Source organism: Seriola aureovittata, chromosome 19 (genome assembly GCF_021018895.1).
Source record: "Seriola aureovittata isolate HTS-2021-v1 ecotype China chromosome 19, ASM2101889v1, whole genome shotgun sequence".
In the NCBI taxonomy this organism is placed as follows: domain Eukaryota; kingdom Metazoa; phylum Chordata; class Actinopteri; order Carangiformes; family Carangidae; genus Seriola; species Seriola aureovittata.
The window spans coordinates 4947711-4974525 of NC_079382.1; the positions used below are offsets into that span (position 1 = coordinate 4947711).

The window sequence follows — 26815 nt, forward strand, 5'->3', positions numbered from 1 at the left end:
GGTCTTCTCAAAAGTTATACAATTAAAACTATTGCAGACCAGCTAAGAACATATTTTTCAGCCTTATTCATCTGCTGACTTCATGTAACCGTTTTCTTGAATGTGGATCGTCACATTTCTGATCTGTTTAATTTGATGACAGCAATGATTAATAAATGAGACGTGAAATATGTACTGCTGATTTCTTGAATGTGATTATGTTCTCTGTTAGAAGATTTCTCACATTAAAGATGCATCAAAGTTCCCTGGTGAGGCTGAATTGGGAACAGCACAGAATTATAATAAAATGTGGGTCAGTGTGTGAAAAGCATTTCACAACTTGTTTTACACAAATTTCAGTGAATCACATTAAGGTCCAAAATGAGGGGTTAGGTTCCTGTAGATATTCTTTCAATAATTAAAAACTTTTACTCCGTGTTTTACTATTTCATAAAGTCTATTAGACTTTAGTCTCTATTAGATGTCATAAATTTCTAAAATGAAGAGTGACTACAATTAGGTTGGTTACAGTTGATACAAGCTGATTTAAAAGGTTTCTTCTTGTAGCTGGTGGAGGTGGAACACATTTTTATGTACGGTAGCCTACTTTCTATGCTGTCGGGCAGTTTAATCTATAATAATGGCTCATATTTTAGCAGTTCACCTCATGTTTTGCATGTATAATCTTTATTTGCACAGTAACTAATTTGCGCTGTCAAACAAATGTAATGGAGTGAAAAGTATAAAGTCAAAGAAAGTGGAAAGTACGTCAAAATTTTACTTAAATAATGTACTTGAGTAAATGCACTTAGTTACATTTCAGCACTGTAAAAGGATCATAATACACATTTTTCATTGGGCATGACATATTGAACTTTTAAAATGCATATTGTTACTTTTCCTATATTATTACTAATGTGCAGTAAGTCTAAAAAGAGTATATCAGGAATGGCATTCATTCATAAACCAGATTTAAAAATCTTTTATTTGCCCGATAAACTGTAATAAAAGTCTTTTTTTTTTTTTATATATTCTAGAACAACTCCAGTCAAAACCTTGGCTACCTCTGCTCATTCCTTCAGTCTGTCTTGAACATGCTCAGGAGAAATTCAGGTATTCATGTCAGTAAATCACTATAGCTGCCAGAAAGATTTATCACAGGCCTCTGCAGGAAAACCATACAACCTGAAACCCAGTGATCCCAGCGGATTCCTTCATTTTAATACTCAAAGGTCCCAGCACACTGAGCAGCTGCCTCCATGGACATAGTTTTATGAACTGCAGCCTGCCAATAAGATTCACGCTGAGTTGTCTCGGGGGGGGAGTGGAGGTAGAGTTGATCAACACCTCAGAGGTAGGTTTCAGCGTGTTCAGGCAAGACACACTTCCTCACTTCGCATTTTCTTCATCCTTATTCTGTAAGAAGACCTCAGAACAGCTCTTATTGCTACAAGTACCTGACATTTGCTAAATGAGTATGCAGGAGAGGGCCAACTGCGATTCACAAGAGAAATCATTTGGAGAGATCAGCGATCAACATTTGCAGCAGCCTCAAGGTACAGTGACAAGAAATACTGTCTTAAGCCGGTGCTTAATACGGACCCACTGTGTTATAATAACATTAGTTAAATCACTGTGTATACAAGAAAAACTTTATTGTACTTTTGATAAGAGAATACTTTGTAAGACAACATTTATTTCTTTTTTCCTTCCTTATAGTGATTTTCCAGGGAGGTGTTTTTGGCATTGTGGAATCTGATTACCCAATCACATGCAATGTTTTTACTTGTCTCTAAAATTCTCCCTAGTGTAAAATTTATAATAAAAGGAACATTGAAAGACAAGTTTTCTTATCTCAAATACCTTCATATTGTAAAAAATACATGTCGTTTTCCAATATTCTGTCAGACTCTTCCTGCTTATTTTATTAACCACAAACCCTCCTGTGCACTACATTTAATCAGGCTTGTGAAAGCACTGTTGCAACACCGTTAACTTGGAAAACTGCAGCATTTGTTGTGCCAAGTCCCTGTTTTTCTCTTCCCCAGATGAGAGGAAAGCCGTGCAGAAGAGAACCTTCACCAGGTGGATGAATTTGTTTCTGCAGAGAGTAAGGCACAAATCAAAACAGTATTATACCAACATTTCACTGTCTTCTTTCCTGTAATCACCAGTAAGGGTCATGTTTTCTTATCTTCAGTGTGATCCTCCAGTTGAAGTGCACGACCTGTTCACAGACATTCAGGATGGCAGAATACTCATGGCCTTGCTGGAGGAGCTGTCTGGGTGCAAACTAGTAAGAATCAAGCTTTACAGTGAAAAAAAAAAATTTAACCTAGAAGAAGAAAATATATCACGCTTTTATCATTTTATTTAACTTCTTCTGGCCAATTTCAGTTCAGTTTATTAGCTTTGCACTATATTCGCCAGCCTGTATGATCCATTAAAGTAATTCAAAATAATCTGACACTGCTAAGTAGACAAGAACCTTTCCCATAAATGCTGAAACTTAAAGAAATAGTTTGGCATTTTGAAAGATATGCTTATCTATTTTCCTGCTGAGATTTTATTTCTTTTATTTCTTTCTTTCTTTGGATCCCCATTAGCGTCCACACAGTGGTCACTAGTCCTCCAGGGGTCCACTGAGAGATTGATGCAAATCTCATAGCTGTGAAGTAGGCTAAATACAAAGCTACAACTAGAAACCAATTAGCTTAGCTTAGCTGAACATAAAGAGTAGAAAACAGGGGGGAAGAGCTAGCATGGCTCTGTCCAAAAGGAGCCTACTAGTACATGTAAAGTTCAGTTAACACAGTATATCTTGTTGTTTGTTTAGTTTGTTCAGAAACTGAAGAGTAAAAACATTTGCCAGACTATTTTTTGTTGCATCAGTGATTTCCTGGAGTCCTGTTGTTGCTGTGAGGTTAGCAAGCAAACTTCAGAGACTCCGTGAATTGACTGTCACCAAGAAATAGGTAACAAAAAATAAATATCTTTCTTTGGACAGAGCCAAGCTAGCTGTTTCCCCGTGTTTCCTGTCTTTATGCGAGGCTAAGCTAACTAGGCTAAGCTAACTGGCTGCTGATAGGAGCTATATATATATATATATATATATATATATATATATATATATATATATGTCATTTCTTATGTTAGCTTTACAGGTTTAGGTCATCTTCTCAACGCATTTTCAGACTGAACAACATTTCCAAGGCCCTGGCTTTCCTTGATGATAGACATGTAAGTGTGTTTCCTTAACAGCTGATACAGTGATATTGGTTTCATATATATTCCATTGACTTTCAAATCCGTAAAAGCTAGATTTCGAATGACATCTTCTTCCTGTTGTCTCTCAGGTGAAGCTGCTTGGCATCGATGCCTCTGGTATTGCTGATGGTATCCCTTCTGTTGTTCTTAACCTTGTCTGGAACATCATCCTGCACTTCCAGGTAGGTTGTTTTCTTATCATCCATTATCTCACATCTTGACCAGGTGTTTGTCTTTGTTGTTGACCTCACATACACTCAGCTCTTTTGCTGTAAAACAGGTAAAGGAGGTGGCAAGAAGTCTTCAGAGGCATTTGTCTTCTAGCCTATCTTCTTTATCAATGAGCAGTTACTCCTCCTTCAGTGACCTCTCACCCCCACCAAACGACATTGGCTGCTACTCCTGCAACACCCTGCCAAGCAAAGGCAGAAAGGCTGCCAGGAAGCCAAAGTACCATGGGAAAGCAATCAAGACTCTCCTGCAGTGGGTCCAAAGATGCACATCAAAGTAAGTTTGAAAAAGATCCAATCGCTTACAAAGTCATTTTGGTCAAACACAAAAAATGTCTGAGCTGACAATGATTAGAGATTCATTTTTTGCTATTATGCAATTTTAAATATGCAGGTTTGGGGTGGAGGTGTATGACTTTGGGAAGAGCTGGAGAAGTGGCCTGGCATTCTTAGCTGTGATTAAGTATGTAAACCCAGACTTGGTTGACTTGAGAGAGAGCTTGTCCAGAGAGCCAAGAGAAAACATTCAGCAGGCCTTCATGATAGCCCATCACAGTTTGGATATAACACCTCTACTGGAGCCTGAAGGTAAAAGCGCCTCACATTGATCTGTTTTCATCCACAAAGACAGACATCTGAATGACTTTCACCTACCAAGTGCACTCACACTAAGTAGGTGCTAGAAACTGAATAGTGACACCTATCAAAGGACCCTAGGAATTATCAGAAACATTTGTCCCACTGCAGACCAAGCTGGCCTCACTAAAAATGAGATGAACCGGTCCTTCAACTACAGGAAGGTCTCCCTAGTAACAGTCCACCCTGCTGATTTATGAACAGTTTATCCTTCTACCCACAGATGTGGCACACACTTCACCAGATGAGCAGTCCATCATTACCTATGTTTCTCTGTTCCTGGGGCATTGTTCAGGCATGGATGAGGTTGGTATGGCTTTACACATTTAAAAAATGTTTTGCATTGAATTGGTTTAGTAAATACACGTATTTGCTCTCTTTGATGAGAAGATGAGAGTTTAATGAGAAGATTGATGTCACTGTCATATCTGAGTCTGTTACATATGAAGCAACAGCCAGAAGCCAGTTAGCTTAGCTAAATATAAGTATAAGTCATATAAGTTAAATCCAAACATCCCAGATCAGTCCATCAAATGTAAAGGTAAGGAACACAATATCACTGTTCATGGGAATGTCCTGTTATCAAAGATTTTGGAGTATTTTGGTTTATTTCTTATTGTATGTAACTTATAATGTGAGAAGAAAAAGTCTTATCCAATAGTCCTGTAATAAATCCTCCCTTCATGAAGGTTATAATGTTCAGTTTTTATTGTATTTCAAACCTTTTAATCAGTAAAATCATTAGTAGCTTCTTATTGAACTAAAACATGAGAGTGGTTACAGTCTCATTATCAAACTCTAAGAATGAAAGCAACTGAGCAAATTTCCCAAAATGTCAAACTATCCGTTTAACAGCAAAGACATACTTTCACAAACACCATGAACCAAAGATACTTATCTCATTATTTTCAGTGGTATAATGTAACTACCATTAAATATACGCTTTATTACAGGATCATACAACAAATATTGAAGTTCCTGAGATCCCAAATTTTGGATCCCTTGAGTCAGTCGGCTTTGGAGAGATCCTCACTGACGACACAGAAGCTCAAGCTTTACTCAGAGGCTTAGAGAAGAGCAGCGAGGAGCTACTGTGGAAACGGTGGTCCAGAAGATCCTCAGGGGGCACACGTACTGCCTCGCTTTACACAAATGGAACAGTTACATCTGGCGATTCCTCCAGCGAAAGTGACATCAGTGCTGCCATCTCACAATTCAACAAAAAGAGAGGCAGGAGTAGGAGCATTTTGCAGCCACCTAGTCCGCTGGATGCAGGCGTAGTCAGCCAGGAGATCCGATCGTGGCTGGAGAAAGGCTCGGATCAAGCCTACAACAAGACAAGAGTGGATGAGAATCACTTTTCTTTGAGCTCAGAGGAGGGAATCTACAGCTTGTCAGCGCTGGACTCAGATGAGGAGGATGCCTACAGCTACATCCTGGATCTGAACAAAGAGGTTTTTCAACCATATAATCAGCTGAAAAGACAAGTACTCAGCGTCAAAGAAGAAACAGCTGAAGAAATGAATGAAGAGTCAAAGAATCCTGAAATGTGTGAGATATTAAATGGAAGTGGTGGATGTAAACTTCAGGAAGGCTCCGTTGTGCAAAATGCAGATTTTGATCTAGAATCTGAAGTCGGGTCTCAGTCAGTGGTTCACAGGAAGTTTGATTTGGACCAAAATGAAAGTAGTTTCAGAGATATGACACACAATAGACCTGTGTTTGACACAGAACCAGAGGATGAAAGCAGTAGAAAAGAGGAGGAGGAGGAGGAGAGAGTTAGAAACCAGATGAATGATTATGGCGAGGAAGAGAGTGAGACAGAGGAGGTAGAAAATGTTAGATTGGTGACACATGGATATGATAAAACAGAGGCTCTGGTAGATGAAGCAGAGAACGCAAAGATTTTTGAAATGCCTAGTTGGCACAAAGACGTTGAGAAAGACACTGACAGAGGGCTTTCTGTAAGATGTATACAAGTGAGTGAGGAGAGAGTAATTGACAAAGAGGAAGAGGAAAATTTGACAGCATTTGAGGAAGGGCAGGATAGACAGTTAGGGAAGAGAGTAGGGGAAGAGGGTAATATCAAGAGGGAAGAAGGTTCAGGGGTAGGAGTAAATGAAAAAATATTCATCGATGAAGTCAAAGGTGTTGGTGCAGCTAGAGGTCACTCAGAAGAAGAAAATGACAGGAAACACACTGTCCCCAGAATGGAAGATTTAACAAAGAACTGCAAAGATGAAGACACGGAGGAATACACAGGTGCAGTCGCAAATTCAAAGGATTTTGTGGCAGTGGATGAGAAAGACGAGGGACTGAAGATTAAGAAACGTAAACTAACTGCCAAGAAGGTAACAACAATAGACCATCTGGGTGAAACTACCCCAAAAAATGACACTGATGGAGTTGTTAACATTCGTGCCGGCGAAGACAGTTGGACTTCTGCCTGCAGTGCAACCTCTCAGTCATTCAGGTGGGCTATGGCATTTGTGATTCATGAGTACAAATACAATTGGCCGTTCCTGAAGCACTGGTCCCATTAGCTGATATGCCTATCAACCTTTCCAGTCTACTATGGCTCATAATGCAGTTCACAGTGGTAATGGTGGCACATACACAAACTATTTGGACCAGTGGGTCTTTGACACACAGAAGTTGACATAAGCAGCTCCTCATTATGGCAGATAAGTGAGGATTTTGTCAGCTGAAATAGTGACAGTTTAGCAGTAGGCAGCTAGAATAAGCTAATTCTAACAATAAAACTATGTTGGTTGAAACCAGCCGACTTTTCAATGTTTACGATGATTCGTTCTAAAAAGGCAACCCCCGTAACAGTGTTTGTTAGGTTTACTTGGTAGCTACATATATATAATACAATGCTAAAAGACTATGGTAAGCTAAAAGGGTAAAGTCCCAGCTAAAAGTCACCAGTGTAAAAGACATGGAAATCCAAAGAGAGCGCTTCACTATCAAAAGATTTGAGGATAAGCATTAACTGATTGATACGGGCAAATGTAGAGCTATTTAATGCACATTTGGCAGGAAGTGCTGGAGTGTAAATGTCCCCAAACCAGATAAAGAGCAGGACAGATGGATACATTAGCATCTTGGTTCCCACTGGGTGGAGAGCTCCAGTCCTGAACAACTCATTTCTCGTGTATCCGCACAAAATAATGAATATAACTAGCTGATGAAATGCCTCTTGTCCTTGAAAATAATGCTAAGTTACCATTGTATGCTAATAGGCTGGGCATGTGAACATTTGCAGCTTTTGTTTAATACATTTCTGACATTTGTGCTGATGTGATTTTGGTTTTGCAAAAGCTAAAAAACTATAATGGAACAGTTGCTGTTTGGCACACGGTCAGTTCATTCTCACAAACTATACAGATAATTACATTTTTGTCAGTGTTTTGTTTTACTGCTCTAATATAACATCTATTTCTTCATAAGAAGTTAGTGCCTATTTTTAGTTTGAATCTAACTCTGTGTTTTATCTACTTTCCAGCAGTGAGGAAGGATTCATTCAGTCTTTAGCAGCCTCTTGTGACATAACCCCATTAGAGCTGGAAATGCTGTTGGCCCTTTGGATCCTGTTCTACTGCTGCCTCATCCTACCTCAAATGAACCTCTGAGCCCCCCTGCAGTAAACCCTTCTTATTAAGATATGCTTATTAGCCCAGTTTCCACTAATGAGCCAAACAGGGACACTTAGGGCTGGGTTGACTCTTTATCTGTGTCACTAAATTTCCCTCAAGGCAACATTTAATGATTATGTTTGCTTCTTGCTTCCAGCAGCTATAATTTATCACTTGGACTGTATTTTCAGATAAATACATAATACCGATCTCTATTGTTACACAGATTTTCAGCTGCTCGGTCTTAAACTACACACATTATTAACCATGGTTTGTGAGGTGCTTTTGTCGAAGGCATAACCAAAATGCTTTCTTTACATGATGTATTTTAATAACAGAGATAATCCACATGGTGGCATTGCAGCATCACAGCAGCGACTGTCTCACATTGACTGTCTATACAGCGTTCCGTCGACTGCTGAGGAATCCATATGACCTGCTGTTTAATTAGAGGCTGTATTGACGTGGCGAGATTAAGCTAAAAATATTTAATGAGCGCTTTGACATTTCATAGACTCACTCACTGTGTCACTTGTGGCTTAGAACGTATACTGTTTCATTGTCTTCATCTCAGATACTGAATGAGTTAAAGTTGATCAACAATTCAGGCTTTTCTCATTATATTTTTATGATTATAAGATATAAATAATAAAGAAAATACTGGTTTTATGTCATATATCTCCCAGTGCTTTCCACAAGATAGAATCAGGCATGTAAATACTGTATTTATAGGGACTGTAGACATATTAGGCACATGTATAATGCCTTTGTTGGAGTACCACTGTGTGCACAGCGAAACTAGAGCCAAATTTAAGTGTGCATCAGTTGCATAAGTGTTCAAAATCCATGTTGACCAGAGTGTGTATTAAAGGGGGGAATGAGTCTGCACTGTCCTTAACTGTCTGCCACAAACACACATCCACTGCTGGTAAAATTCTAAGAATCTGAAAAACATGCTGCCATTGTTTGCTTGGAGCTCAACCCATAGGTCAAAAGCTCAGCCCCATAGATCGATATACTTTCAACACTACCACCACCCCCGCACCGAGCCATGAGAACAACACTTCCCCAAAGCTGGAATTTGGCTGGTCTTGTGTGTGATCAACCTGCGGCGTCTGTTAATCAGGCTGAACTAGGATGGCGAGACAAGAGGCGATGATGTCTGTTGTGTATAGTTTTACAGTGCTAGCATTGCTAACAGGTTTCATAGCAGATGGGTCGGTTGCACCAAAGCCTGAGAAACTCTTTCTGCGAAAGGACCAAGAGGTCAAGCAGCAGCAGCAGCAGCAGCAGCAGCAGCAGCAGCAGCAGCAGCAGCAGCAGCTCAACACATCAGCCCTAAACACAGCCTTGGCCTTTGACCTTTACCGTGACCTGGCCACCAGAACCACTGCTGAGCCTGATGTCCAACAGCAGCAACAGCACAACATCTTATTCTCACCCTGGGGCCTGGCGTCAGCTCTGGGCCTGCTGTCCCAAGTCTCTGGGTCTGAAAGTCGGAGCCAGGCCCTGAAGACTCTGGGGCTGGCAGCCAACTCCACAGAGCAGAGCGTTGAAGCCACCATATCTTCTCTCACAGATCTGCAGCGTAGCCTCACTCTACAAGAGGGAAGGAGTGGAGGTGGGATTGGGGCCACGGCAGGGGTGGAACTTGAAAGAGCGAATGCTGGAAACAGAACTGAGGGAGATGATGGGGCAGTGGGTGGGACTGGAAGTGAAGATGGAGTCTGTGCTGGGGGTCAGTTAAGAGTGTGGAGCAGCCTACATGTTGATGGAAAACCTTCAATAGACTATGATAGTTTTTTGTCCAGGCACCCAGGAGCCTCCGCCTTCAACGTCAGCTTTGAGACGCTGAAGAAAGACTTGCAGGCCTCTGACAAACTCATACTCAACAATTATGTGTATTTCAAAGGTAGCTTCTTGTTGTTTGAAAGTTGTTGCTTTGTTCGTGCATAGTTTTGTTCCCAACACAAGGGAAATTGCATTAAGGGATTGAACTTCAGACAGATGTATCGCTTCATTTCTTTTTGAGATGAGAAACAAACATCTTTAAAAACAAGGTTAATTGAAAATGAATTTCAGCTACATTAGGAAAAGTATAGTTAGTTACTTGCACTTGCAATATGTGTTTATTCTATCTAGCCTATTGAGCACCTGCTTTTTCATCAGTCATTGTCTTTTTTGGAGAGAAGATGCTCAATTTTGACTGTGGGTGGTAATAGATTTACACAGCAGGTGCTTTTTATAGGTGTGCAACATCTGTCTATGCCAATTTATTCTCCTATTTCATCCTTAACCTTTTTCCCTTTATTAATGACACATAAATCAGGTCGTCAGCCATTCAATCAGCGCCACACAGTCCCACGAAGCTTCCAGCTGAATGCCACAACCAGCGTGGAAGTCGCCATGATGTTCAGGGACGACTCGTCCGAGGTGATGATGCTGTACGACACCAACTGCTCAGCCACAGTAGTGCGGCTGGCCCATTCAAAACGTCTGGCTTCACTGCTCCTTCTTCCTAAAGCCGAGCTGCAACCCCTCGAGGACTGCCTGTCTGACAGCCGCATGAGCTTTTGGCTCAGAAACCTGAAGCCCGGGTAGGTGGGGGGTCCGAATGGTTGGAACAGGGATGAGGTGGAATCCGTGTCAAGCTACTGTACCAGCTCACTCATTTTTCTGACTACCTGCATTTCCCTCTTGTGTCAGCAGCTTCAGGATGAGTGAAGGAGAGATAGCCCTAACCCAACCCTAACCCAACCCTAACCCTACACCTAACCCTTCCCATCAAGCTCTTACTGAAGTGAATACAGAAAAAAAGGCTTCAAGATAAGGCCAAATATCTCACTTATTCCAATAATCTGGTGATTTCATTCGTGATGCAGCATTGAAAATTTTTAACATTTTAAAATTTCCACACTATTGCTTACTTCTAGAAACAATAGTTACATTTCCAGATAGCAAAATAAGTCCTGTCCATACCTGGGCCACATGCCTGTTTTTGTTCCGGCCCAACACAAGCCCGGATCCGCAGCCTGTCTGGCTCATTTACAGCATGATTGTCAGATGATACTTCCACATCTGGACCAACACAATAAATCTTCTGGCTGTCAGCCAATACTGGAGGATAACAGCTGGAATCCGCCCAGATGTGGAAGTATATGGGCCAGACTCATGCAGGTATATGTTGGGCCAGAAGTTTAATTATGCCATCAGGGTTTGCATGCGGTGCTTTTTATGCATGTTTTGAATTTCTGCATAAAAAAAGTCGAACACAAAACAATGCTGAAATGTTGCAAGAAAGTTTTTAAGCTTGATTGAGGAGGAGAAGTTGGTGTATCGATAAAAACAAGACATAACAGTGTGCAGTGGAAACAGACTTGGTGAATAAATCATGATGCACATGAAGCCTGCGAGTTGAAAGTACACTGAAGCTTCTCCTCCACTGGAGAGATGAGAAATAGAGGCAGGAGAAAACATCAAATCTGTGAGAACCGATGAGGAGACTGTAACCTTCATCAAATGACTACATGAAACATGGATGGAAACCTGACTAGTGACCCCATTGCTGGGGATAATACTCAGAACACACTGTGACACAAAGTTTCTTTTGGAACTACTTCGTACCTTAGAAATAGTCTCTATGAAAACTGTGCAGAGTGAGGTCTGCAGAGCACCCAGAGTAATCAGGACACCTCCATTGTGTTGCGGGGAGGCTGAAATGTGAGCGATATATAGCATAGCATGGCGAGATACTACAAGGGTACATAAGACAATGTGTTTTTTGCTGTTGTTTGTAATTTAGTTGAACTGACCCATTAGACAAAGGTAGTATCTATTGTTGGGCTGCTTATTTGTTTAGTGGCGAAGTATGCATGGCGGCTTGAATCTGCATATGTGTGCATGAGCATGTTAATCCATAGGTTAGCAATTACAGTGCACCATTGGGTCCATGCAGTGCACAGTATGTGCCCTCTGTGAAGTGTGTTTGCTTATCTCTGCGTGTACATTACATTGATCCATGTCACAGAGCAACTCCCACTCACTGTTGCCCTGCAGTCACTCGCATTCTTGTGTTCAGGAGCATGATGAATGATGCTGAGTAGATTCTAAGTCAGCAATAATTACTGCTCTCTATACATCAGCGAGCGAGGGCCTACAGTATACGGGGGCCCACGAGTTGTAACAAGACAGCTTAGAGCAAATCCGTTAACACATTGATTGTTGTTTTCACAGGAGGGCAGAAATACGTTTCCCTAAGTTCCAACTGAGGAAATCCTACAGTTTAGAAAAGCTCCTGAGGAACTCCGGGGTATCATCCGTCTTCTCAGACTCAGCCGACTTCTCTGGACTGTCGTCAAAGAAGAAGCTGCAACTCATCAAGGTTAAGAAAGAACCAAAATATCCTGTTTTTATTTCCCATGAAACCACCAGACATAAAAGCAGTTAGCTGAGACCCCTGAGACTTGCTAAACTTCACTTTCTCCTCATCTCTCTCTCTGTCCCTCACGTCTCCTCAGGCTCCTCATGTGGTTACGCTGGAGGTGGAAGAGTCCAAGTCGGTAGATGGGGCGAGACCTGACATCATGCTGGACTTCTCCGTCCCCCAGAGAATTACCTTCGACAGACCGTTCATGCTCATAATGTATGAGGAACTCACGGGGCTCGTCCTGATCATGGGGAGAGTTATTGATCCTACAGATGTCTAGACTTGAGCGAACATCTCTCACAGTCTCCTTTCTGTCCTCTTTTTGCTTTTGTTATTGATATTAAACTGCATTCATTTACATCATGCAACAGCTTTGGTTGTTATTTGCAGAATGTTTTATTTTATGTCCAATTTTCCAAACATTACTGGATGATTTATAGTTTATTTCTCTATTTTCACAAAATGATGACAAGACATTTAAATGGCAGTAATGTATCCTTGTGGCTGAATCTCTGCTCTTTCTTGCAACAACATAAAACACTTTTCTTCCATTACAAAAAACATTTTCTCTTTTGTCATTTTTTCACTTCGCAACCCGTTTCCTTCTGTATCACCTCTTTATCTTCTTCTGCAATTACCGGAAATTGCTTTGTAAAAACATCTAGGCCTATTCGCCAACTCAAAGAGAAAACTCATAAAATAGTGATACATTTTCACACTGTGGGAGAGTTTAGCAGCTTCAGACTTGAAGTTCATTTTCACCTCGGGCCTTGTGGCGCGGGAGAAGATGAGAGATGATGAATTGAGGCTAATTTGATTAACAGGACAACAGCTCTATCACAAGTACCAGAAATGTCAGCTTATTAATCAGTGTAGGTTCAACTGACTCCTGGGAGGAGCCATTAGGAAAGAGTGGAGGTTCCCCAGAGCTGAGGAGCCTTGTTCCCTCCGAGAACTAACAATCTGAAAAGCATGCTCTCTTCACGTAGTGATCGGCCAGGTGCGCGGTGTGTGCAGTTCATTTTAGAATTCATTTTAAAATTCTGGTCCTTACTTTTAGAGCCTTGCATGGACAAGCTCCTTCTTACATCTCTGACTTGATACAACTTCACACTCCTGCCCGCAGTCTTAGGTCATCAGGTCAGAGGCTGCTAGTGGTTCCTCATACACACTTTAAGACCCGAGGGGACCGATCCTTTTGAGCAGTGGCACCCAGACTGAGGAATGCGCTGCCTCCCTCTTTATGTTGCTTAAATTCTGTTGATTCTTTTAAAAAGCAGTTGAAGACTCTGTTATTCAAACAGGCTTTTAGTTAGACGAGGGTTTTTATGGCTGTCTGATTTTATGCCTGTCTGATCTTATGTCTCCCCATTATGTTTCTATGTCTTTTACTATTTATTGGGAACCACTTTGTGATTTTCATCTGTGAAAGGTGCTATATAAATAAACTTTACTTACTTACTTACAGCGGTGACACATCAGGCAGTGTTTGAACCTGTCTGTCAAACTCTTTTTCCATTTTTTTCAAACAAGTTAATGCAGGACGGAGACGACTCTGAATGATGTTGATACTTTTTTGAGGTTACGACTGAAAAAGTTTAAAATATGAGCGGTAACGGTTTAATACAGCGGTGCCAAAAACTGCAGTTCCTCTAATGGCCACTTAAAACTGGCTCCAAAAGTGAGTCGAATCCCCATAGACTCCCATGTTAAAGGGTGTAGATGCACAACTTTACAGCAGAAATAAACATGATTGCAGCCTGGTACAAAAACTGGTTTTGGTCTCTTGGCCTAGCTAATTTCCTCCTTCATTAAAACTGTATGGAGGGTTAATTATTGTAAAACTCACCAGTTTAAATTTTATTAAGGCTTAAAGTTATGCATAATTGAGGGCCTGTTTGGCGAAGATGGACTCATGACTCAGCCACCCTCCACTGACTGTAACCATAACTGTTCACCTCTGTATACCGTTCCTACTATTCACAGCAGAGCAGAGCTACAGACAAAACAGTGTTACACTAGAGAATTTGATATGTCTCAGTCCTCATCCTCCTGATAATACTGCTTATTCAAACAAATCTAATGTTGGTAATGAAATTAATTCATCCCTTTTAAGAGCTGCCATGGGCTTTGCCTTCTACACCTAAATACAAGGAATTTATTTCCACAATCTGACTTTGTAAATATGTTGCTGAGTGAAACTGCTCCAGACAGATTTCAGTCTTACAGAAACTTGGCTCAGTGCCAAGATCCCTGATGAATTACTGGATATAACTTATTTATATGTCGTAGGAAAAGTAAAGGAGGTGGTGTACTACTATGCCTCTGAAATTCGATTATGTTGTTCTGGCTAGGTGCTCATCTCATTGGCATTAATTCTCCCTTAGCCTTGACTGGTTATCCATGAAAGTGCAAAAGCTAAACGATCTTTGTCTAGAATTAAACTTCCACTGACATCCAAAGCAACCAGACCAAACTTTAAAAGTCCAGCTAAATCTATAATAATTGATTCTTGATTCATTATAACAAACAAACCCCACAATTACTCTGCCTCTGGTTATCAGTGACCATTGTCCAGTAATTCGAGTCAGAGACACTAAAAGAATGAAAACTCAAACAAAATCTATCCAATGCCAAGATTTCCCAATGATTTATATCAGTCTAACATCGGAATAACATGTTACATTCAAAACCCAGACTCAGCGCTACATTATTTTTCTAATATTGCTGCTGACTGTTATGCCCCTTGTAAAACATTTGGAATAAAAAATAAATCCAACCTCCTGGGTTTGTCCTGAACTTAGCTCCAGCCATATGTAATAGAAATAAACTTTGGTCTATTGCAAGAGCATCTGGCACAAACTCTGCCTGGCAGAAATTCAGACAGCAGAGGAACTGTGTCCTCATCTCTAAAAGGAAAGTATAATCTGATTATTACCTATCTGCCCTTTCAAAATGCAATGGTAATGGAACAGCATTGTGGAAATTAGGGAAATCTTTAAAGGAGAAGTCCTCCACAGTCCTCCTATGGTAAATGGGCCCATTGTTAATTACAGTAACATGGTTGAAGCTTTTCTTAATAATAACATCATGTGACATATTTGATAATGAGTCCATAACTCCTGTCAAAGGAAACACTCTGACTCTTCACTTCACACAATAGCAAATTTTCATTCAGGTCTGTCACATATTCAGATATATAATGCACTGAATCATATAAACATAGATTTTAAAAGTGTCTCTCAGATTTGCATAAACGTGATGACACTTGTGACGTAAATAACTGTCGACCTATATCCAACCTGTCCTGTCTGTCCAAAATCCTACAGTCACTTGTCAGCTCACAACTACATGTCTTCCTATAGGGTAATAATGTCCCTCAGTCACAGCAGTCAGACTTTAGACCCGTACCACTGCACCTGCTGCTGTTGATGACATTATCATAAAAAAGCAACTCTGTGTGCCTACTCACTGTAGATCTATCCAAGGCTATTGACTCTATTGAGAGAGGGTGTGATAGTGGGGGGAGGGGAGGGGGTGGGGTTTAGTGGGAACCTTTATGGATAGGGCCATCACAAAGCCTGGAATGAAAGCATTGTTTTCATTTGTGATTTAAAGATTTGACCTCATTTGCACGATAAGTAAACTATTACTGTCGGCTGAATCAGTAATTTTACAAACTATTTCTTTTATCTAAAACAAGATCAGACCTCGTCCATCTGAAAGGTAGCAGTAGCTTAAGAGATACTGATGAAGATGACTTCAGGTGACACTTGAAGCAATCGAGGAAAAATCTCTGTATGTCTGTCTGTATTTTGATTTTCTTGACAGCCGCGTATCTGATCTCGACTTTGCGAGTGAATTGCTGTGGACCCACAGAAATGCAATCTTGAGTGTCAAGTCATTTGGATGAGCTGTTTAAACATTAAACGACAGCCCTCCATTACGTTAGAGCTGGGGCGACGTAACCCACGTCATTGATTCCAACAACATTGATGGCTGCACTCGAAAAACAACATAGTATAATAAAGCATAAAAATGTCAAAAATGTCATAGTATAGTAAAGCATAAAAACTAGTAACACATAAAACATGAAAAAATGTCATAATAGAGGAAAAACATCAAAAAGCTCCATTGTCTAATAAGGCATAAAACGTCATAGTATAGCAAGGCATAAAATGTGAAAAAAACCCAAAAATATAGTAAGACATAAAAATTTCAAAATATAGTAAGGCCATACAATAGTAAGGCATAAAGAGTTTTGTTATTGTATTAGCTTAGTTTACAAACAGGTCAGTAAGTCAAGCTGAACTGAACCCAAACTGCAGACAATCCAAAGTGAAAGTTGAAAAAGGTGTTTTATTAAAAAACAAAAAGGAAACTTAGATAAAAAGAACACAAATCCAAAATAAACCAGCCAGGAACAAAAAAAAAAGCTGAAATTTCAATAACACAGTGAAACGCTGGAGAACAAACAGGAAACACGACAGAAACAGGAGATCCAGAGGAATCCACGTAAAGACAGCAGACGGGCTCACAAGGACAAAGGGGAGCACAGAGATTTAAATACAGAAGGGGGGAAAGGGCAAATTAACACAGGTGAAACACATTAAGGCGGGGCAGACAATCATACTGGAGGGAAACAGGACAAAGACACAAAGTAAAAACAACAAGAGACACACAAGGTTAGCTACTTCAAAATAAAACAGGAAATGACACTGACCAAAGTAATTTAAAAACTCCAAACATGAAGAGTCGTTAAAGCAAACCATGCAAATTTTTTAATTCAAACACATCAATGCTCTTACAGTATCTCTTTTTTTCCCACATTCAAACAAAAGTTCATATTTTGATTAAAGTGACAGCCCTATCATATGTACCATATTTCTATCACAGTAAAATCATAGCACCATTATTAGCTTCTCATCCCGAGTGACTCAGAGTTGAAACTGCTTAAGTAAACCTGACCTTTGCAGAATGTTCGTGTCTGTAAAGAAAGTGACACATAAGGACCTTAAAGCCAGCATTGCACTTTACTCCTGGGCAGAGGAGTGAGTTGTGCAATTGGATCATCTTGTATTAATCCGTATGCAGCCTTGCGGCATGACAGAATTATAATGGTCAGCTGAACCTGGACAAATGTACAATGGTCTAAATATTTCATTACACCATATGTTGTATGAAGCTGGCTGCTCTATATTATACAGTTAGTAAAGGAGTGTTTGTATTGCACAAGACAAGTAAATTGGATCATAATAACATTTGAGGTTTGATATGAGGTGAAATGAAGAATTGTGCAAAATCAATCATTTCTTCCATCACCTAACATCACATAATCAATCATTTCCCAATCGGCTTCATATTGTAAATGATAAGATCCTATATGAACACTATTTTCTACCAAAGTTAGAATAGTTTTGGTTATTTCACATGACAGATTTGTGTATTTCTGTTCTCACAGTTGGAAATAGGTGACATCACATACTCCTCTGCTCCAATCAGGATGTAGCAACATTTTAACTAAAACCTGTAGACAGTTGGTGGGTTACTTGGTTGCTGATTAATCATATCCTATCAAATATCACTGACGCAATCCTAATAAAGCAGATTAATTGAGGGTTTAAGTGTAAAAATCATAATAAATAATACCTGAGGATGATTTTTTAAAAACTTTTATGTTGCTCATTTAGTCATGCATATTTAATGTAATGGAGAAATAAATGAGATTGAAATGTGGTTCATTCATGTTTCCCTGAATACTGAAAGGCCAATGATTTCCGGTGTATCAGTGCATTGCTCTGTATGCATGAAGGTGTGTGATGCAGCACACCGCGAAACAGTTTTTAGAACAGCCCATTATCTCACCCATGTAGTGCTGAGTGCGTTGTGTTGCATCACTGAACATAGTCAAACCAGATATCTCTCAGTACAGGACAGAGATGAGGGACAAGTCCTGGTTAATTTGTAACCACACTGTCAGCTGACTCTCGGAGCTCCTGTATATAAGGGGGAAGTTTCTGGCAAACTGTCTGCAGCAAAGAGGACGTTAAAGGTAAGCATAGCACTTTATTGGAATATGCTCAGGTTTTTAGGTAACTTAGACTTATCTTTATTTATAAAGGTTGGGTATGGAAGAGAAGCTTTGTGGACAAGGTGACAAAATATATCAATATTTGAAAGGCAAATCATATCATTGATTTGTCCTGTTTAATTTAAAAGTATTAACCTTTCAACGTTTAATTTTATTACAAATATGTTGAATAGGGTTGTACATTATAAAACACTACTATGATCTACTGTGGTCAAAACTAACTTACGTCCTTTGATTTTCCCAGGACAGGCTGTTAAGATGCGTGGTATATTTGCTAGTTGTGCTCTGGCAGCAGCGCTGCTGGCTGTAACCTGGGCAGACCACCATGACCACCATCACCACCATGACCACCATGACCACCATAGCCACAGCAGTGAGGGAGAGATGAGCTGCCACAAGCTGTCCTCTCCCAACGCCGACTTTGGCTTTGCCCTCTACAAAAGTCTGAATGCCAAGGCTGCAGCTGGGAAGAACATCTTCTACTCACCGCTGGGCATCTCCACCGCCCTGTCCATGCTGTCCACAGGGGCCCGTGGTGAAACCCAAAGCCAGCTCTTCTCCTCCTTGGGCTACAGCGGTCATGACCAGGCACAGATCAACGAAGCATATCAGCATCTTTTCCACATGCTTGGCCACAGCCAGGAGGACCAGCAGCTGGATGTCGGCAACGCTGTGGCAGTGCGCTCCGGCTTCACTCCTCTGGAGAAGTTCCTGAAGGATGTCAAGGCTTTCTACTCCGGTGAGAGCTTCAACGTCGACTTTACCAAACCCGTTGAGGCTGCAGCTGAGATCAACAGATTCATTGCCGGCAAAACACAGGACAAGATTAAAGATATGGTGAAGGACTTGGACCCTGAAATGGCCATGGTGCTGATCAACTTTGTCTACTTCAGAGGTAGGACACAAAAAAAAAGCCTTTAAGAGAACAGACCATGCATGCAGATTAACCAACTGCTTCCATGAACACATAGAGACACTCCATCTGCACAAGTTCCTGTGCACATTTACTTGTGTTATTTAAATACAGAGCATGCGACATACTGTATATGTGACATAACTAGTCTGAAAGATATGAGGAAACGTGCCGCCAATATGATTTGAGTATATGAACAGTATGTACCTTGCTCTCATCTTTCCACCTCCACCGTCTCACACAGGACAGTGGGAGAAACCCTTCGATAGTAACCAGACACACAAGGCAGACTTCCAGGTGGACGAAACCACCAAAGTCCAGGTGGACATGATGAGGAGGATGGGACGCTACGACTTCTATCAGGACGCTGACAACCACACAACCGTCATCATGCTGCCCTACAAGGGCAACACCTCCATGATGATCGTCCTGCCTGATGAGGGCAAGATGGCAGAGGTGGAGGGCTACATCAACAAGGACTACATTCAAAACTGGCATGACAAGCTCTTCAGGAAGTAAGAGAGGAATTTGAATACGTTTGCATGTCGTGGATACGTTTACAGTGTGGTTGCTTGTATATTTATAGGTAACGCCTCACTGTTTGTTGCAGAGAGACAGCATGCAAATAACCTGGATAAACTAGTTGATGAATTAGTCCATAATTGGTGCAGCTCAAGTTGCGTGAACTAGCCATAAGTCAACGGTATGTATCTTTCTGACGCTGCTGATATTCTGTGTTTCTCAGTTCTGTGGATCTGTTCCTGCCAAAGTTTTCGATCTCCGCTGACGCCTCCCTGGACGACACACTTAAAGAATTAGGAATGACAAATGCTTTTTCAGACAACGCTGATTTCTCTGGAATGTCTGATGAGGTCAAGCTCAAAGTCTCAAAGGTAGGATTCACGTGATTCATAAGAGAATTGATAGCGATTAAGGAATATACCTATTTCATGATGGAATATTCACATTTTCCAGAACACACAAGAGTAGATGTTGCAGAGATCCTGCTCTGGCTCGTAGCATCTAAAGTTTTCAGCGATGTGCGCCGAAACAAAACTGGACACTCACTGCCTCATCCTGGTTCCTTTGCAGGTGTCCCACCAGGCCGTGCTGAGCGTGGATGAAACAGGAACAGAGGCAGCAGCAGGCACCACCCTTGAAGTCATGCCCATGAGTATGCCCGACACCATGACTCTCAACAGGCCCTTCCTGGTCTTCATCCTGGAGCATTCCACTAAGAGCATCCTCTTCATGGGCAAGATCAACAACCCCGCAGCAATGTAAAGACGCTAGGGAGATGAGTGTTACATTTGTTTGTTTTCACACTGCAGGACGTTTCAGTAGCTTCTGAACACTGTTTCGTCTTTTACCTCAGCATCTGAAAGCCCCTGTAGAGATGTCACAGTGATAATAAATGATCTGATCTGCCAGCGAGTCTGTTAGTCTGTTGATTCGTTTGTAGTCTGACAGCACAACACTACTACTACCATCTGTCACCTGAACCTGGCTATGGGTGAAAATGTCTAAATACATCATTAAATACTGTATCCAGCCGACTGTTGTATATGACCCAGTTTATAGAGAACATTCGTACGTATCGCATGAAGCATCTGCTAACACACTGAGCCAACGTGTTACTTTGGTGTTGCTGTTTCAATGTGGTTCAACATTAAATGAAAAAAAATAAAGAATTGTCAACACCTGGCATTTTGTATTTATTTCTATATGTATTATATTTTCAATCTAATCTTGATTTCATGGATTTAATTATCTGAGGCTGTGTGGTATACATTATTAATGCTAAAATTTTTAGATTAGCTACCAGTTGATTTTCCAGATTAAAATGTGTTGAAATGACAATTCTAATCGCGTCTCTTTAAATTTCCCACGAAGGCCTCTTATTTCTGGTCTATCGTTTCATGGTTATTATTGTGTGATGTAACCGTAAGATTACACGCCATTAATGCAACTCATCAGAAAACACACAACTAAAATACCGTACCTCACCAGCAGACTGAAATAGAGGCTGTTCCTTGTTTGAATGAACTTTCAGCTGACCCTCTTGTATCTATAATGGTGAAGCCAAACTGCAGCAAAACGGATACTAATCTTTATTGACATATAGCTGAATGTTTTATGTATATAGCTTTAAATTTCTTAGATTTATAGATTTAAATTTCCTAAATATGTGACATGGAATTAATTACATTTAGAAATAGACCTTTTCTTTATGATGAAAACAAGACAAAAATGTCTTTTGTGTTTGTTATGTAAAAGTAAAAGTCACTAACACTTGACAAAATTAACAGTGCTGCCATTTCTCACTGTTCCAGAAACACACTACTGTAGCCTGAAAGCCAGAATAGAGAGGCTCAGGGGGAGCGTCTTTCCTCAGGAAGTCAGGATCCCCAATGAGGATACCTACAGCCGACATGTTGCCCCTGCGTTGAAGACGAAGTGACAGTGCTCTTCTGCTCCTCCTGTGTCCTTCTTTCCTCCTACTCAATTTTGCACATTGTGCTTGTATGATTGAGCATTTGACAATTAAAATTTGAAAGAGCCATGGTCACACGTGGAAGCTTGTGTGTAGGCAACCTTTATACCAGAGCATTTCTTTTTAGGGGCACAAATTGTACAAGGTCGTAGATCTCAACAGCATAAATGTTTGTCTTTTTACCTGACAAACTGGTGAAAATGTTGAAAAATGCCCTATATCACAATGTTTAGGAAAGTGACAAAAAAACCAACTAATGGGACCGCATGAACCACCTCTTCACCGAGTTTGGTGCAAATCTGCTTAGTACATTTCTGACAAACAAACAAACAAACAAACAAAAAACAAAACAAATAAGAATGTGAAAACATAACCTCTTGGGGGAGGTAATAATGTTCACTGCATTAAGCACTGGGTGAATATTTAATAACGACAAAGAACATAAAAATCATTCACTCTCACTCATTCATCCTCTGTCCTCCTCCCTCTTACTGCTAATGTGGATTCGCTGCTGGCCAGGAAGCGCAGGTAGAGGGAGGAGTGCCTGGTTTGGGAGTGAGGACTGCTTTCTCAGCTATGCATACTTATTCAGCTTTCCTTTTAGCTGCATCGTAGCACATTGCTAGTAGCCCAACAAGCTTGTTATGGTTAACTCATAGCGGTGCTGGATGGGAGAAAGCTGAAAAATACTGCTCTCCGCAAGTTTGTTTAACGGGTCTTTTGATAAGTTACTTTTATTGGCTTTTTACTTGTAAAGGTTTTATGGCACGTACAGTAAAGAGTAATGTATTCTGCCCTGTTGTCCACTCTCTGTATGTGTGTATGTGTGTGTGTGTGTGTGTGTGTGTGGAGGAGCTCAGCTCTGCCCTCGGTCCTACTAACGCAGACAGCAGAGGAACGAAAGACAGAGTAGAGGCTGTGTCCAAAACCACATTTTCCTATCTGCTAATGAAACTCACTGATCTCTCCAAGGTCAGGTTAAAGTGCTTCTTACAAATGTAGAACCAGTCTCGTGCTGAAGTCAGTGGTTAGAATTAAGATTCAGGTTAATATCAACAGGGGCTTCAACACATTTGAAGTCACACTACAGAGCCTTGCTTTACACCAAAGATGCCCAAACTCACCACAGTCCTTTGCTCATGCTGTGTGTGGTTAGTTGTGTTACATCAGTAAAGATTGTCAGAAAAAGAGGCTGATCCTTGTTAATTTGTAATAGATCTGTCAGCTGACCCTTTTGTATTTGTACTCTATTGCATGTAGGACATGGTGAAGTTTCTGCCGAACTGCAGCAAAAACAGGACACTAACGGTACGACTAATAGCTCTTCACTGAAATACGCTTAATGTTTCATTTGACTTAGAAGTACATTGTGTGAGACATTTGGAATGAATTACATTTAGAAGTGAAGCTTCATTCTTATTCTTTCCATTCATTATATTATATAAAATGTGTTATTTCTTTTAATTATTAGTTTTTTGTGTTATTTGGTTTTCTCTCTTGGTTATGAGGTTGTTTATTATGAAATATGACTATAACTCGCTGTGCTTGACATCCACTAACAACGTTTTCTGGTTTTTCTTTTCCTATAGACAGGCTGTTAAGATGCGTGGTATATTTGCTAGTTGTGCTCTGGCAGCAGCGCTGCTGGCTGTAACCTGGGCAGACCACCATGACCACCATCACCACCATGACCACCATAGCCACAGCAGTGAGGGAGAGATGAGCTGCCACAAGCTGTCCTCTCCCAACGCCGACTTTGCCTTTGCCCTCTACAAAAGTCTGAATGCCAAGGCTGCAGCTGGGAAGAACATCTTCTTCTCACCGCTGGGCATCTCCACCGCCCTGTCCATGCTGTCCACAGGGGCCCGTGGTGAAACCCACAGCCAGCTCTTCTCCACCTTGGGCTACAGCGCCTTAAACCAGACTCAGGTCAATGAAGCATATCAGGATCTTTTCCACATGCTTGGCTACAGCCATGAGGATGAGCAGCTGGATGTCGGCAACGCTGTGGCAGTGCACTCAGGATTCACTCCTCTGGAGAAGTTCCTGAAGGATGTCAAGGATTTCTACCCCGGTGACATCTTCAAAGTTAATGTTACCAGACTCGAAGAGGCTGCAGCTGAGATCAACACATTCATTGCTAATGAAACCCAGGACAAGATAAAGGATGTGGTACAGCAGCTGAACCCTGACATGGCCATGGTGCTTATCAATTACGTCTACTTCGAAGGTAATAAGCAAGGTCGCATCTATTTCTTGTTGTGTGCTTTACAACCAGGGAAGGACACAAACTCACCACATGTAAAACAAACCAGTTTCAATGATGTAAACGTTAAGAATGATAATTGTAGAGCATGCTGCAACATTTTAAAACAAATACTAATAATAATTTGCATTGACATACAGTATTTACATTACTGTCATCTTCCTATCTGCACTGTCTCACGCAGCACAGTGGGCGAAACGCTTCAACCAGGAATTCACGGACGAGGAAGACTTCCATGTGGACAACACCACCAAAGTTCGAGTGGACATGATGACGAGGACGGGTGACTACAAGATCTACAGGGATGATCAAAGCCAGGCCACCGTCATCACAGTGCCTTATAAGGGCAACGCCTCCATGATGATCGTCCTGCCTGATGAAGGCAAGATGATGACGGTGGAGCGACACATCAGCAAGGACTCCATCAAGCACTGGCAAGCCTCAGTCTCCATGGCGTAAGAGGAATCTTATCCATTTTTGAATCCTCAAACCTGGTTGGTTGTCATAGATACAGTAACAGTACACTTAAGAATGTTTTGGTGTATGTTGGGATCAGGTAACATATAGTAAGCAGTAGCTGGATTTCCTTTGCAGTTTTGCACATGATTTGATTTTTTTTTTTTCAACAAAACACAATTGCAAATGGTCCGTGTTTCCATTGAGTGATGTTATGTGAATAAAGTTGGGTTTTCTCCTGTCGCGATTTCATGGCCATGACATGGCGATGGATTTCCAGCATCTGCTAATCATTGGGACGATTGCATCCACTGCAATAGCAGTTGAAGTATTTAAATGAAGGTGACGAGGGCGTCTGGTGCACGTAATGACGGGAAGGCAAACCCCTTATATCTGGCAGCGGCTACATATCAGGGATTTTTGGGAGATAACAGTTGTCATGTGACTTAAATGTGGAAAAATTCTTTCCATTTCACTTTTGCAAAACATTTTGTCAAATGGTCTGAAAAACCACCTCATGCGAGCATATACATTTTTTCGCGACATTTGAGAGTTTTTTTTTTCTCCAAAATTAAAATGATTCCGTTACTTGGTTTTTAGTTTGCAATTTGAAATTGTGCAGTAAGCAGGTTAATGGAAACGCACATAGTGATCGGATCAATGTAACCTGGATGAAGTAGCCATTGGGAAAACAATGACCGGAATAGATGTGTTTGATTTACTTCAACAAATGATGTGTTCATGATTCTCAGTTTAATTTGATTAGACAAGGTGTTATCAAACTGCATATTTCTGTTGTTCTGATGTTGGTGATGTTCTGTGTTATGTTGTAACAGATATGTAGACCTGTACCTGCCAAAGTTTTCCATCTCTGTGGACGCCTCCCTGGATGACACACTGAAAGCAATGGGCATAACTGATGCTTATGAGGACCGCGCTGATTTCTCTGGAGTGTCTGAAACAGCCATGCTCAAAGTCACAAAGGTAGAATCAGCAAACATTTCTTCTTATGTTTGTTATGGGAATTTAAATTCTAATGAACAACAACACCTATTCCACTGCATTAGCAGTGGTTCATGAACAACTGCAGAACAATGTTTACAGTGTTCACCTTTTAGCCCCCACAGTTTCAAGCTACACTTTGACTTACCTCCTTTTTTCTCCACAGGCGTCTCACAAGGCAGCGCTGAGCGTCACTGAGGTGGGAACAAAGGCACACGGCACCACTTTCACGGATTTGATCTTGTCCAATCTGCCACAGACTGTCAGAATTGACAGGCCCTTCTTGGTTTTCATCCTGGAAAACTCCACTGGGAACATCTTCTTCATGGGCAAAATCAACAACCCCACAGCAACATAAAGGCACACAGCAGAAAAATGAGAATCATGATCATAAGTGTCATCATCATTGACTTTTTAACCATCACACCGGTGTTGTAGTACTTGTAAATGTACTTGTTAGTGTCACTGGTGGAAGTAACTCCATAAAAATGTCTTTAAAGAGACGTGCGCCGAAACAAAACTGGACACTCACTGCCTCATCCTGGTTCCTTTGCAGGTGTCCCACCAGGCCGTGCTGAGCGTGGATGAAACAGGAACAGAGGCAGCAGCAGGCACCACCCTTGAAGTCATGCCCATGAGTATGCCCGACACCATGACTCTCAACAGGCCCTTCCTGGTCTTCATCCTGGAGCATTCCACTAAGAGCATCCTTTTCATGGGCAAGATCAACAACCCCGCAGCCATGTAAACACGCTAGGGAAATGAGTGCTACATTTGTTTGTTTTCACACTGCAGGACGTTTCAGTAGCTTCTGAACACTGTTTTGTCTTTTACCTCAGAATCTGAAAGCCCCTGTAGAGATGTCACAGTGATAATAAATGATCTGATCTGCCAGCGAGTCTGTTAGTCTGTTGATTCGTTTGTAGTCTGACAGCACAACACTACTACTACCATCTGTCACCTGAACCTGGCTATGGGTAAAAATGTCTAAATACATCATTACATACTGTATCCAGCCGACTGTTGTTTATGACCCAGTTGATTGAGAACATTCGTACATATCGCATGAAGCATCTACTAACACAATGAGCCAACGTGTTACTTTGGTGTTGCTTGTCATGCCCTCTGCCCCTGCTCAAGTCTGATTACAGATGGGAGACTGCTGTGCTGGAGTCAGGGCCTCTCAGCTGCTGCTCATCTGGTCATCAACCAACACTACATAAGATCATGGGCCACAGTCAGTCAGCGCTGGATTATAGACACTGCTACCAGTTAGTGACGTCACGAGATCTCAGCATATCTTTTCAGTACTCTAGCTTGTAGTCCTAGCCCTGCCAGACCTAACCTGTTCTCTTTTCTGCACTCCAGCTACACCTTCCGCCCTGACTCCAGCCTGCATCTCCAGCCAGAGCTCATT

At 41.1% G+C, this 26815-nt stretch overlaps 4 protein-coding genes across 8 annotated transcripts; all 4 read left to right on the top strand.

Annotated features, from left to right (window-relative positions):
* The first annotated feature begins 498 nt into the window (after positions 1 to 498).
* clmnb (calmin b) lies at positions 499 to 7626 on the top strand. The gene is made up of 10 exons (XM_056363444.1): positions 499 to 1535; positions 2028 to 2089; positions 2180 to 2275; positions 3136 to 3219; positions 3336 to 3428; positions 3527 to 3753; positions 3871 to 4064; positions 4336 to 4418; positions 5066 to 5566; positions 7621 to 7626. Exons 1-10 carry the CDS (start codon positions 1451 to 1453, stop codon positions 7624 to 7626), a joined length of 1431 nt encoding a protein of 476 aa, XP_056219419.1. The 5' UTR covers positions 499 to 1450.
* On the top strand, positions 5527 to 12539 carry LOC130160834 (alpha-1-antitrypsin-like protein CM55-MS). Of its 2 annotated transcripts, none has more exons than XM_056363597.1 (5): positions 5527 to 6585; positions 7621 to 9662; positions 10080 to 10347; positions 11984 to 12131; positions 12268 to 12539. In XM_056363597.1, exons 2-5 carry the CDS (start codon positions 8888 to 8890, stop codon positions 12454 to 12456), a joined length of 1380 nt encoding a protein of 459 aa, XP_056219572.1. In that variant the 5' UTR covers positions 5527 to 6585; positions 7621 to 8887; the 3' UTR covers positions 12457 to 12539. The 2 variants fall into 2 exon arrangements, with proteins under 2 accessions (XP_056219572.1, XP_056219573.1); XM_056363598.1 differs by having other exon boundaries at positions 7624 to 9662.
* Positions 12540 to 18511: 5972 nt separating this feature from the next.
* Positions 18512 to 20885, top strand: LOC130160825 (alpha-1-antitrypsin homolog). Its single transcript, XM_056363579.1, has 4 exons — positions 18512 to 19162; positions 19425 to 19695; positions 19926 to 20073; positions 20273 to 20885. The coding sequence occupies exons 1-4, from the start codon at positions 18526 to 18528 to the stop codon at positions 20462 to 20464; spliced, it is 1248 nt and encodes a 415-aa protein (XP_056219554.1). The 5' UTR covers positions 18512 to 18525; the 3' UTR covers positions 20465 to 20885.
* A 1722-nt stretch (positions 20886 to 22607) lies between these two features.
* Positions 22608 to 26296, top strand: LOC130160824 (alpha-1-antitrypsin homolog). Of its 4 annotated transcripts, none has more exons than XM_056363575.1 (7): positions 22608 to 22646; positions 22935 to 22982; positions 23268 to 23904; positions 24125 to 24395; positions 25233 to 25380; positions 25565 to 25758; positions 25955 to 26093. In XM_056363575.1, the coding sequence occupies exons 1-6, from the start codon at positions 22623 to 22625 to the stop codon at positions 25754 to 25756; spliced, it is 1320 nt and encodes a 439-aa protein (XP_056219550.1). In that variant the 5' UTR covers positions 22608 to 22622; the 3' UTR covers positions 25757 to 25758; positions 25955 to 26093. The 4 variants fall into 4 exon arrangements, with proteins under 4 accessions (XP_056219550.1, XP_056219553.1, XP_056219551.1 ...); XM_056363576.1 differs by lacking the exon at positions 22608 to 22646 and adding an exon at positions 22799 to 22825; XM_056363578.1 differs by lacking the exon at positions 25565 to 25758 and having other exon boundaries at positions 25955 to 26296.
* Positions 26297 to 26815: the final 519 nt, after the last annotated feature.

What these genes read in the sequence shown, in the direction of transcription:
- clmnb (XM_056363444.1), top strand. Translation starts at nt 1,451, where the DNA reads ATGAGTATGCAGGAGAGGGCCAACTGCGATTCACAAGAGAAATCATTT. An exon ending in ACATTTGCAGCAGCCTCAAG is followed by an intron (nt 1,536 to 2,027) that starts GTACAGTGACAA and finishes TCTCTTCCCCAG; the next exon opens with ATGAGAGGAAAGCCGTGCAG. An exon ending in CTTTCCTTGATGATAGACAT is followed by an intron (nt 3,220 to 3,335) that starts GTAAGTGTGTTT and finishes GTTGTCTCTCAG; the next exon opens with GTGAAGCTGCTTGGCATCGA.
- LOC130160834 (XM_056363597.1), top strand. Translation starts at nt 8,888, where the DNA reads ATGGCGAGACAAGAGGCGATGATGTCTGTTGTGTATAGTTTTACAGTG. An exon ending in CAATTATGTGTATTTCAAAG is followed by an intron (nt 9,663 to 10,079) that starts GTAGCTTCTTGT and finishes CACATAAATCAG; the next exon opens with GTCGTCAGCCATTCAATCAG. An exon ending in AGAAGCTGCAACTCATCAAG is followed by an intron (nt 12,132 to 12,267) that starts GTTAAGAAAGAA and finishes ACGTCTCCTCAG; the next exon opens with GCTCCTCATGTGGTTACGCT.
- LOC130160825 (XM_056363579.1), top strand. Translation starts at nt 18,526, where the DNA reads ATGCGTGGTATATTTGCTAGTTGTGCTCTGGCAGCAGCGCTGCTGGCT. An exon ending in CATGACAAGCTCTTCAGGAA is followed by an intron (nt 19,696 to 19,925) that starts GTAAGAGAGGAA and finishes TGTGTTTCTCAG; the next exon opens with TTCTGTGGATCTGTTCCTGC. An exon ending in TCAAGCTCAAAGTCTCAAAG is followed by an intron (nt 20,074 to 20,272) that starts GTAGGATTCACG and finishes GTTCCTTTGCAG; the next exon opens with GTGTCCCACCAGGCCGTGCT.
- LOC130160824 (XM_056363578.1), top strand. Translation starts at nt 22,623, where the DNA reads ATGAAACTCACTGATCTCTCCAAG. An exon ending in CAATTACGTCTACTTCGAAG is followed by an intron (nt 23,905 to 24,124) that starts GTAATAAGCAAG and finishes TGTCTCACGCAG; the next exon opens with CACAGTGGGCGAAACGCTTC. An exon ending in CCATGCTCAAAGTCACAAAG is followed by an intron (nt 25,381 to 25,954) that starts GTAGAATCAGCA and finishes GTTCCTTTGCAG; the next exon opens with GTGTCCCACCAGGCCGTGCT.